We start from the raw sequence: 11,549 nt of genomic DNA on the forward strand, positions 1-11,549 counted from the left end.
GGGTCTGAGGGTCTGAATTGAATTAATTTTAGAATAAGCCTGTAATGTAACAACATATGGAAAAAGTCAAGGTGTCTGAATACTTTCCGAATACACTGTATTACCTCAACAACCTGGTACCCCTGCACATTGATTCATTACCTGCACTCATTTTATATAGCCTCGTCATTGTTATTTTCTTGTGTAACTATTTATTTTGCTAATCTTTTTACTTTTTAACTCTACATTGTTGGGAAAGGGCTTGTAAGCATTTAACAGTAAATTCTAAAGATGTTGTATTCGGGCTACTTCTCTTCCCCCGCATCAAATCAAATGTATTTATATAGCCCTTCGTACATCAGCTGATATCTCAAAGTGCTGTACAGAAACCCAGCCTAAAACCCCAAACAGCAAGCAATGCAGGTGTAGAAGCATGGGAGCTAGGAAAAACTCCCTAGAAAGGCCAAAACCTAGGAAGAAACCTAGAGAGGAACCAGGCTATGTGGGGTGGCTAGTCCTCTTCTGGCTGTGCCGGGTGGAGATTATAACAGAACATGGCCAAGATGTTCAAATGTTCATAAATGACCAGATTGGTCCAATAATAATAAGGCAGAACAGTTGAAACTGGAGCAGCAGCACGGCCAGGTGGACTGGGGACAGCAAGGAGTCATCATGTCAGGTAGTCCTGAGGCATGGTCCTAGGGCTCAGGTCCTCCGAGAGAGAGAAAGAAAGAGAGAAAGAGAGAATTAGAGAGAGCACACTTAAATTCACACAGGACACCGAATAGGACTGGAGAAGTACTCCAGATATAACAAACTGAACCTATCCCCCCGACACATAAACTACTGCAGCATAAATACTGGAGGCTGAGACAGGAGGGCATCGTCCTTATGATTGTGCCATTGATCTCTTCCCCGGCAACACACCACCTCGTGATCGGCTATATTCTCTATCCAGCCCGGAGACCATGGAGGAGTACATTGAGGATTCTCTGACTACTGGAGGCATCCATCCGTCTGCATCTCCTGCCGGCGCAGGATTTTTCTGTGTGGAGAAGAAGGACAAGACCCTGCGTCCATGCATTGACTACCGGGGTTTTAATGATATAACGATCGAGAATCGTTACCCCCTACCACTCATCTCCTCGGCTTTCGAACCTCTCCAGGGGGCCACCATTTTTTCCAAGCTGGACCTTCAGAATGCCTACCATCTGGTTTGGATACGCGATGGAGATGAGTGGAAGACAGCATTTAACACAGCCAGCGGATATTATGAGTACCAGGTCATGCCGTTTGGACTCACCAACGCCCCCGCTGTCTTCCAGGCCCTGGTAAATGATGTGGTCCGGGACATGCTAAATTCTTTTGTGTTCGTCTACCTTGACGACATCCTGTTTTTTTCCCAGTCTGCCCAAGAACATGTTCTCCATGTCAGACAAGTCCTTCAGCGCCTCCTGGACAACCAGTTGTTTGTGAAAGCCGAGAAGTGTGAGTTCCACCGCTCTACAATCTCCTTTCCGGGATATGTAATCGCGGATGGAAATGTCCAAATGGATACTGAAAAGGTGAAAGTAGTGGTAGATTGACCTCAACCTACGTCCAGGGTGCAGTTACAACGTTTCCTGAGGTTCGCTAACTTCTACCGCCCTTTCATTCGGGGCTACAGCACCCTGGCGGCCCCCTCTCTGCACTCACCTCTCCCAAAGTACCATTCACATGGTCTCCAGCTGTTGACAGAGCCTTTGTGAACCTGAAGCATTGGTTCACCACAGCACCCATCCCTCAGGCAGCACTTCTCAAGACCAACTCCAGGTATCATCAACAAGCGGATCGCCGCCGGACTCCAGCTCCCCGCTACCGCATTGGGCAGAGGGTATGGCTTTCCACACAGGACCTGCCCCTTCGAGTGGAATCCCGCAAACTGTCCCTCCGTTTCATTGGTCCTTTTCCCGTCTCTAGAGTCCTTGGTTCCACTGCTGTCTGTCTCTTGTTACCCCGTACCTTCTGTATTCACCCTACTTTCCATGTGTCTACGATTAAGCCCCTCTCTCACAGCCCTTTGTCTTCTGTTTCAAATATTTTTGATTAAACACACAGAAGAATGGTGTATAGGTATACAAGACAGGTATACAATTCTTATCTAAACATAAAGGAGCATACAGGAACAACAAGACCCAGAGTTCTGGGTGCAAAACAAATAATACAAAACACGACATACAAAACAAGGACACATAGAAAGAAAGAGGGAAGATGTCCCCCCTATCCCCCACTTATTCCCCCCCCCAACTGCTCGGGTGGCAGGGCCAGCACATGCTGCCCAAAGGTAGATTAAAATATTACAATTGAGAGTGCGTTAATAAGTACAAATTCACAGCGCCGACTCGACTCGTTCAAGTAGGAGAGGAAAGGCTGCCAGATTTGATCATATGTTGATAATTTATTGTTCAGAATATATCTAATTCTTTCTAAGTGTACAGTGTTTGCCAATTCACTGAGCCATAATTTGGTAGAGGTTGCTTCCCTCCTTTTCCAAAACAACAAGATTAAGCCCTTTGTCTTCTGTCTCCAGGCCCACCCCTCCTCCACATGTCATCGATGGCCAAACAGCATACACGGTGAGATGCCTCCTGGGTGTTCGACCACGGGGCTGGGGTTTCCAGTACCTGGTTGACTGGGAGGGTTACAGCCCGGAGGAGATGTGCTGGGTTCCCACTAGAGACATCCTGGATCCAGCCCTCATCGCCGACTTCCAACGCCGACACCCCGGTCAACCAGGTATGCGCCCAGGTAGGATGCCAGGTGGCGCCCTGTCATGCTCTGATCTGTTTCACCTGTCCTTGTGATTGTCTCCACCCCCCTCCAGGTGTCGCTTATTATCCCTGGTGAATTTATCCCTGTGTTTCCTGTCTCTCTGTGCCAGTTCGTCTTGTTTGTCAAGTCAACCAGTGTTTTTGTGTCTCAGCTCCTGCTTTTTCCAGTGTCTCTTTTCTCTTTTTGTCGTGACTCTGAGCCCACCTGCCTGACCACTCTGCCTGCCCCTGACCTCGAGCCTGCCTATCGCCTTGTACCATTTGGACCTGGTTTATGAACTATCGCCTGTACCCGACCTGCCTTTTGCCTACCCCCTTCTGCTATGTTAAATATCGGAGCTCAATCATCTGCCTCCTGTGTCTGCATTTGGGTCTCGCTTTGTGCCCTTATACAATGTATTGAATTTACCACAATCAAGTTGTAGAAACATCTCAAGGATGATCAATGGAAACAGGATGCACCTGAACTCAATTTCAAGTCTCATAGAAAAGGGTCTGAATACTTATGTAAATAAGGTTTTTCCATTTTTTATTTGTAATACATTTGCAAACATTTCAAAAAAACATTTTTCGCTTGGTCATTATGTGGTATTGTGTGTAGATTGATGAAGAAAATGTTTTATTTAATACATTTTAGAATAAGGCTGTACCGTAACAAAATGTGGAAAAAGTCAAGAGGTCTGAATTCTTTCTGAATGCACTGTATGTACATGCAGGTATGGGTAAAAGTGACTGCTCAATAAGGATAGATAATACACAGAGTAGCAGCAGCATATGTGAAAGTGTTTGTGTGTGTGTGTGTGTGTGTGTGTGTGTGTGTGTGTGTGACGTCAATATGCATGTGCGTGTGTGTGAGAGTTTATGTATTGTGTGAGTGTATGTGTGTGTTGAAGTGTCAGTGTAGTATGTGTGAGTCTGTTAAGTCCCAGGGTTCTTAGTTTAGTGATGCATTTGAAGGGCACTATGGTGTTGAATGCTGAGTTATAGTCAATGAACAACATTCTCAAATAGGTGTTCCATTTGTCCAGGTGGGAAAGGGCAGTGTGGAGTGCAATAGAGATTGCGTCATCTGTGGATCTGTTGGGGCGGTATGCATATTGGAGTGGGTCCAGAGTGTCTGGGATGATGGTGTTGATGTGAGCCATGACCAGCATTTCAAAGCATTTCATGGCTACAGACGCGAGTGCTACGGGGCGATAGTCAATTTGACAGGTTACCTTGGCGTTCTTGGGCACAGGGACTATGGTGGTCTGCTTGAAATATGTAGGTATTACAGACTGGGTCAGGGAGAGGTTGAAAATGTCAGTGAAGACGTGTGGATGTACTGATAAAATCTTTCTTGGAGGGGCCTATTCTAGAGGGGGCTTCAGCATTGTCTCGCCCCTCCTTGGAGCTGCCCATGGGTAGTAGTATGAGAGGAATACACATGAATGACAAGACAAACTCCATAGCTCTGTTCCAGTTGACTTTAATTGCATTTGTATTTTTTTTATTGTCTATAGCTGTCAGAAACACACATTCTCATATGTTTGCATAGCACATTTCCCTGTCAGCTTTTTGTATTTTGAGCAGAGCGCAATGTGCAGAGTATGTGGTGCAGCAAGGGCAGTATTCACCCATCAATCCCATTGGTGGTCCCTCTCTGGCCTGATATTTGACATTGAGAGTTCCATGGCGCTATACAGAGACATTTTCCCTTTCCAACTGTTCCTTATCGATGTCCACTGTCTCTCAAAGCTACATCAGATTGTGTCCTTCTACTGGAGAGAATATGTCAGAGAGGGATCACTAAAACCCTGTTGCTTTGTTACGCCACTTTCTATTTCCCCTTGGTGAATGATAAGTTCAGCTACAAAACATGTTATGTAAAGGATTTCAATGTAAATTAAGGCCTCAAGTGATGTATCAATATAAATGTTTGATTTGCAGCAGAAGCCACTCAAGTTTACGTTCATTCCCTGCTTGATAGCACTATCGTGTCTGTGTATGCTCATGTAAGGCTGTCTTTGTCTTTTTTCTTCAATGAGGAATGATCGGTTATTAAAAGTAACCCCACGGTCACATCCTGTGACTAAGTTTGCTATCTAAGAGATTTCTTCAAGTTTTAACATTGCACAAATATCTACTACAGGCTCTCTGCTCAACAGAAAATATCTGTTAAAGGGTGAAAGGTGAGAAGCAATTAAGGAGCTTTAAACTATTTATTTTACTTCTTGCTTTTCTTGTTTCCATCTTTTGTGTTGTATTGTTACATCTAAATCTGGAACAGGTGATTGGTACCTAACTATTCTAGTCATCCCTGCCATTCCTATCATGGTCCCTTTCATTCCTGCCATGGCTGCCATCCATCTCGCTCCTCTCCTTCTCCGTCTTTGACTCCTTCACCACCTGGAGGAAGAGAAGAAGTGAAACAGACCTCAGTCAAATTACATCACTTCCAGCAAATGCTGTATAGTGAAATTACACTGTATAGTGAGTATCATCATGGGGACATGGAAAGTATGGAACACATTTTCTTCATGCCAGCAAATGTTTAGAATGTTTACCTCTCCATCACGAGTCTCCACTGTCTTAATCACCACAGGCTTCCTTTTAGGGGTGTCTGGGGTGTGGTCATAGGCTATGAGGGGATAAGTCTGATTTAGTAACATTGATACTGTGCATGATCAATTTAATCAATTATGGATATGTTAAATCTAAAGATGATACTGAGAAGTATCTGTGTATTTGCTTGGAGAAGGAAATAAAGTAATAGTAGAAGAGAGAGAAAAAAATACTAGTATTATTGGCAATATGATGTATCTCACCCCTATCACCACTACGGCCGTACTGGGAGGGATGCATGGGAACAATAATCCTAAAGAGAAATGAAGCAATAGGATGTTAGCTCAGGAACATATTCATAATCAAACACAAGTAAGGATGTCCTAACCCTTATCCTCCTCACCTGCTCTCCTCTCCCTCCAGCAGCTTGCGGTAAGTGGCGATCTCTATGTCCAGGGCCATCTTGACATTGAGCAGGTCCTGGTACTCCCTCAGGTGGCGGGCCATCTCGTCCTTCAGGTGGTGCATCTCCTCCTCCAGGCGACCCACGTTGTCCTGGTAGTTATTGGCCTCCACGCCAAACTGGCCTTCCATCTCACGCATCTGCCTCAGCAGAGCCTCGTTCTGAAAAATACACACATACTGTACATATGACGACAATTGTTGGGGGAAGATTCTGTGGGAGATTTTGGGGGGAAGAAATTATGAGGGATTTTGTTCACTCGCATCATCCTCTACTTACATGCATGACCCACTTGGGTGATTCATGGCTGGCAGCCAATTTGGGCTAAGCCTGAGATCAATGTACTCTAGTTCCTCACTCAGCCAGTGTAAACTGGGGTGATTACAAATAAATGGGAAGGTTATGTGAGGCCTCACCGTGCTCTTCAGTGCATCGATCTCACAGTTGAGGGACTGCATCTGCCTCCTGTGCTCATTTTGCTCCTGCTTAGCCTGCCTCAGAGCATCAGTGTTACGCTTGGCAGAGTCCGTCAGGTCAGCAAACTCCGGGAGTACAGAAAAAACACAAATAAGGACAGGTGTTACTCTGCGTGTGTGCATGCATGAGTGTGTGTGTGTCTGTGTATTGTTCCCCCCTCACCTTGGACTTGTACCACTCCTCAGACTCATGCATGTTTTTGGAGGCGATGTTCTCGTACTGGGCCCTGATGTCCTTGAGGGCAGCGGCCAGGTCAGGCCTGGCAGTCTGTTCCACCTCCATCTTCATCTGCTGGGTCTGGACACTCACCTGCACGTCCTGGATCTCCTGAAAAGACCGCAGAGCAAGTGAGAAGTTTAGTGGGAAAAAAAAAAAGTCCTCTAAATGGCAGGTACAATCCAGAAAGGTATGATGCAAATAAACTTTAGTGAACTATTCACAAAAATATGTACAAAACTAAATGCAAGTAGGAGCAGATCAGCATACCAAATGGCAGGTAATACACCAGGACCATAACATGACCATCAGGACCACAGTTTGATTGTTATTCATAAGGATCATAGTGGATTATAATGGGCCATCACAAAGATCATGATTTGTGCTCGACCGTCTCAGCAGCGGCATCTACCTCTTCATGCAGCTTTTTGAGGAACTCAATCTCATCCATCAGAGACTCGATCTTCCTCTCCAGCTCCAGGCGAGACAGAGTTGCATCATCCACATCCTGGTTTTAGATCAAAGTACTATTAGTAAGCAATTTATCAACCCCCAAACAGGTAAACAAATGTTATTGTCTTGGTTAGATAACACTCAACAGTGGGTAGGTTGCATATGGTAATATATCAACAATGCAGTGCTATCAATATTGTCTTTTGTCATTGCTATAACCCACTGGGCACAGACGTCAATTCAACGTCTATTCCACGTTGGTTCAACGTAATTTCATTGAAATGACGTGGAAACGATGTTGATTCAACCAGTGTGTGCACAGTGGGAAGTATCCTGGGTTGTATTCATTCGTGCAAACCATAGAATAATGTTTTGCATTGAAAACAAGCATTTCTTATTGGAGAAGTTCAGATTAGTTCCTCACCGTTTCAGCCTGTTTGTTTCTGTTTGGTTCTTAGTGAATATACCCCTGATTTCCGGGTTCTCAGAGCTGCCAAGTTATAATAATCAGCTCTATCTCAGCGAACCAGAAGATGTCACTGTTATGCAGGGCTATGAGGAAAAATATGCTTTGGGTTGGGCCCTAACATCATAACTGGTGTGTGATTCAATCAGACTTTTACAGTCAACTATCGACTCGCTGCCCAAAATATTGATTTGGTGTACAGTGTGTTGGTTTGAGTCTAGGGTGTGTTTACTTTGCGGAAGACAATCAGGTTACTCTCAGCCTCAGCCCTCTTCTGATTCTCCTCATCCAGCCTGTATGAAGAGGGTGGGGGGTTAGGGTGTGGTCACACATACAAGGAGAACATATATATTACAATCATGCATAGGCCTACTGTTGTAAATTCATGTTGTAATTTCATGTTATTTATTTAGGGGACTCCTTAGAATAAATAAATACATTAATGGAAAATAAATATACATTACATGAAATATATAAGACAATATATTTTGTAGTTAATAAACACACATCCTCTGTATCTCTTTAAGGTTTTTATATCGTTTACAACGCTTGGGCTTTAGTCTAGGTGAAGTCCTGCTCTGGACAAAGGAAGCTGAAGCATTGGGACAGGGCTGAACACAGTGCTAATTGCATAAGTGCTATCCAAGGTGTATTCCCTATATAGTACATCCCCTATATGGCTCTGATCAAGAGTAGTGCATTATATAGGGAATAGGGTGTCATTTGGGACACAGACAAATATGTCTGACTGGGTATCATAGGCCTCCTCTGGAAGAAGCATCAGCTGGCAAAAGAAGCCTCTGGATCAATTTGGTAATTCACAAGTCCTGTAAAAGGGTTAGGGTTAGCGTATCCAATGGGGTCAGCAGCTGCTACTCCAAACACATGTTGGCAAATCATTCGTTAGAGGTCATGTGGACTGCACACACCCTGTTTTAATCCTGACAGCTCTGGGCATTCTGCCGCCAAAGACATAACTATGTAAGCCTATAGTATACTGACTGGTCTGACTAAGCCTTCCCTTTCCCAAACGTGAAATATACTTTATGCTGCCTCATCTCATCTTTCATTTATGCCGTGTTGAAGGGGTCCTTTTTTCCTAATGGGGTCCCTGGCACTGTCCCATCAGCACAAGGAGGCACTGAACACCCACCCCCTAATGGAGCCACTTTCATTGAGTCACATAGATTTTTCCAGATACAATTTCTCCCCGCCTATACCCCATTTCCCGACCCCTCCTCTTCCTTCTCTCCCTACTTCTTTCCTGGCTCCACCTTGTGCACAGTCTATCCATCCTCTTCTGTCATATCTCTCTCTCTCTCTGGGTCAGGGATGTGTATGTGTATTTACATGTAGCTAGTGTGTGTCTACAGAAATTGTAACTCAAGTGGGGAAAAATACTGTTTCCCATAACTGGTTGTCTGATTCTTCTAAACGTTAACTTTCAAAGCTAAATATTGTGATTTGGTTTGAAAGGGCTGGTGAAACTAGCGTAATTTCAATTACATGTGTTATTGTGTCCATATTTAAATACCATGTGTTATTGTGTCTATATTTAAATTTCATGTGTTACTGTGTCTATATTTAAATTCCATGTGTTATTGTGTCTATATTTAAATTACATGTGTTATTGTGTCTATTTTTAAATTCCATGCATGCAGGGACTTTCATCTTCCTTTTAATTAAATGTGTTTCATTTAATGAAACTGCATGTACTGGATGTGGGGGTTTGCTGCCTCATCTCATCTTTAATTCATGCCGTGTCACAGGGTTCCTTTTTTTCCCAATGGTGTCCCTGGCACCGCCCCATCAACACAAGGAGACACTAAACACCCACCCCCTAATGGAGCCACTCTTATTCAATCACATTGATTTAACCAGATGCTATTTTTCTCTGCGTCTACACAACCTCTCCCTCTCCTCCTCTTCTTCCTCCTCTTCCTCCTCTTATGCCCCCTCCCTCTCTTATCCCCCTCCCTACTTTTTTCCTGGTGCCACCCAGAGCGCAGTCTATCCATCCTCCTCTTCTGTCATCTATCTCTCTCTTTAGGGCTGGGAATAGACATGGGGAGTGTTTGTGTATTAATATGTAACTAGTATGTCTACAGAAATTGTTCCGATAATCTAACTCAAATGGGGAAAAATACTGTTTCACATAACAAGTTGTCTGAATTTTCTCAAATTTAAGTTTCAAAGCAAAGTATTGTGGTTTGGTAAGAAAGGGCTGACAGAACTGCAACATCATTTCAAATCAAATGTACTGTGTCCATACTTACATCCAATGCATGCAGGAGTTTCATCTTCCTTTTAATAACATTTCTTGATTTAATAAAACAGATTTAGTAAAATAATCTGCAGATGCTCAACAAATGCTGAGATGTTCAGGGAAAGTTTGTAAATACTGCCAATGTAGACATGTTCGGCTAATGTACAAATGTTCTGCTACTGTATCCAATGCCTTGTTTTCCTTGGTGTTCCATTCATTGCTTGGTTATGATATGCTGAAGCACTTCACCTTGTTTTTTTGTTGGATCTTGTCCATTGCCATGACATTCAGCATGCACACACACACACACACACACACATACACACACTGCAGTAAACCACAGTGTGGTAGTATGCTGCGGTGCTTTTGTTCCCGACCTTCCAAAGTGCCACGCCCCAGCTAGACAACCACTGCTGAGGGGAGAGTGGTGGTGATGTGGTGAACGTCACAGACTGTCCACAATCACACGCCCTGCCCATGTCCCCTCCCTGACAGGCTCTGCCCAGAATTTGTCAATCAACATCAGAGCCCAAAAAACAGCCAGTCCCCTGGCACCTCTGCCAATTTTCTAAAATACACTTCCAATTGTTACACCCCCCTTTCCAAACACCACTACCACCCAAAATGTGTCTGCGTCACTCATGTACATCCCCAACTATAACCCCCCACCTTCCTTACCCTAACCCTCACTTCTCAAATCTACCCAAACATCCTCCATACCCCACCCCATCCTAACCTCCCTCTCCCTCCTCTGTGTCACCCACCTCTGTTTGAGGAGGTTCATGTCTTCGGCCAGGTTGTCCCTCTCAACCTGGTACTGGTCCCTCTCCTTGCCCACGTGGTCCAGCTGGCGCCTCAGCTCCCTCAACTCCTCCTGGAAGAGCTCGGTGGCCCGGTTGGGCTTTCCCTCCTGCAGCTGGCCCTTGAACTGGCTCAGCTCTTGCTGCAGTCCGCTGTTCTGCTGCTCCAGGTAGTGCACCTTGTCAATGAAGCTGGCGAAGCGGTCGTTGAGGTCCTGCAGCTCCACCTTCTCGTTGCTGCGGGTGGCCAGGAACTCGGCGTTGACCGCATCGGCCAGCTGGAAGTCCACCTTTTCGTAGGTGAGACGGGGCAGCTGGGTGCTGGAGCGCTGCCGCTGCTGGTGGTGGTAGTTGGAGGAGCGAGAGGACACCACGGGAGACATGGAGCGCATGTAGCGCCCGCTGGACATTGGCTTGCGGGAGTTGACAGACGAGTAGGAAGGAGAGTAGGAGGACATGGAGATGGGGTTGGGGACCCCGAACGTGCGGCGATAAGAAGTGGAGGCGCGGCCTGAATGGTGGATCATTGAAGCGTGGCTCATGGTTGAGGTTTGGTGGTCTCTAATTCTTACTATCTATCTGTCTAGCTCTCCTTCTTGCTGTCTCTGTTTGTTGGAGCCAAAGGTGCCTCGGAGCAGGGAGTAAAGCAACAGGACGTCCGACTGAGGAGTGCCGGAGCTTTTATACCCACGACATCCCATCCTCCCCACCCCCACCCCCACACCCTGCTGCCTCTCTGCAAACAGCTCCTCCTCATCCCCACCCTCCCTCCCTCTTTTCTAGTCTCCAGATCCCCTGCCTCCTTCCTCTATCCATCACTCCTCAACATACATGCAGTCTTAGGCCACACCCCGGCCTACAGTAGCAGGCCCTCCTCCCCTCCATCCCTGTATTCTCTCTCTCTCTCTCTCTCTCTCATTTTCCATCTGCACCTCCCTTTTATCCGTAGCACATGGCAGGAGGCCAAACTGTCTCCCACGTTAATGCCTCTATCTCTAAAGATGTCTCCATCGCCAAGCCCTCCTCCCTCTCCTCACCTTGACAGCTGAGACAGTGTATCCTCTGTAGGATGCTG

General features: G+C 45.5%; 1 protein-coding gene across 1 annotated transcript; it reads right to left on the reverse strand.

Moving 5' to 3' along the window:
- Positions 1 to 4,241: 4,241 nt before the first annotated feature.
- prph (peripherin) lies at positions 4,242 to 11,130 on the reverse strand. The gene is made up of 9 exons (XM_029679608.1): positions 10,439 to 11,130; positions 7,641 to 7,701; positions 6,902 to 6,997; positions 6,436 to 6,600; positions 6,213 to 6,338; positions 5,737 to 5,957; positions 5,597 to 5,646; positions 5,336 to 5,409; positions 4,242 to 5,177 (listed from the first exon to the last, which is right to left on the reverse strand). Exons 1-9 carry the CDS (start codon positions 11,014 to 11,016, stop codon positions 5,079 to 5,081), a joined length of 1,470 nt encoding a protein of 489 aa, XP_029535468.1. The 5' UTR covers positions 11,017 to 11,130; the 3' UTR covers positions 4,242 to 5,078.
- Between the last annotated feature and the right edge of the window lie 419 nt (positions 11,131 to 11,549).

The sequence above is a fragment of the Oncorhynchus nerka genome, linkage group LG2 (genome assembly GCF_034236695.1).
Source record: "Oncorhynchus nerka isolate Pitt River linkage group LG2, Oner_Uvic_2.0, whole genome shotgun sequence".
Lineage (NCBI taxonomy): Eukaryota > Metazoa > Chordata > Actinopteri > Salmoniformes > Salmonidae > Oncorhynchus > Oncorhynchus nerka.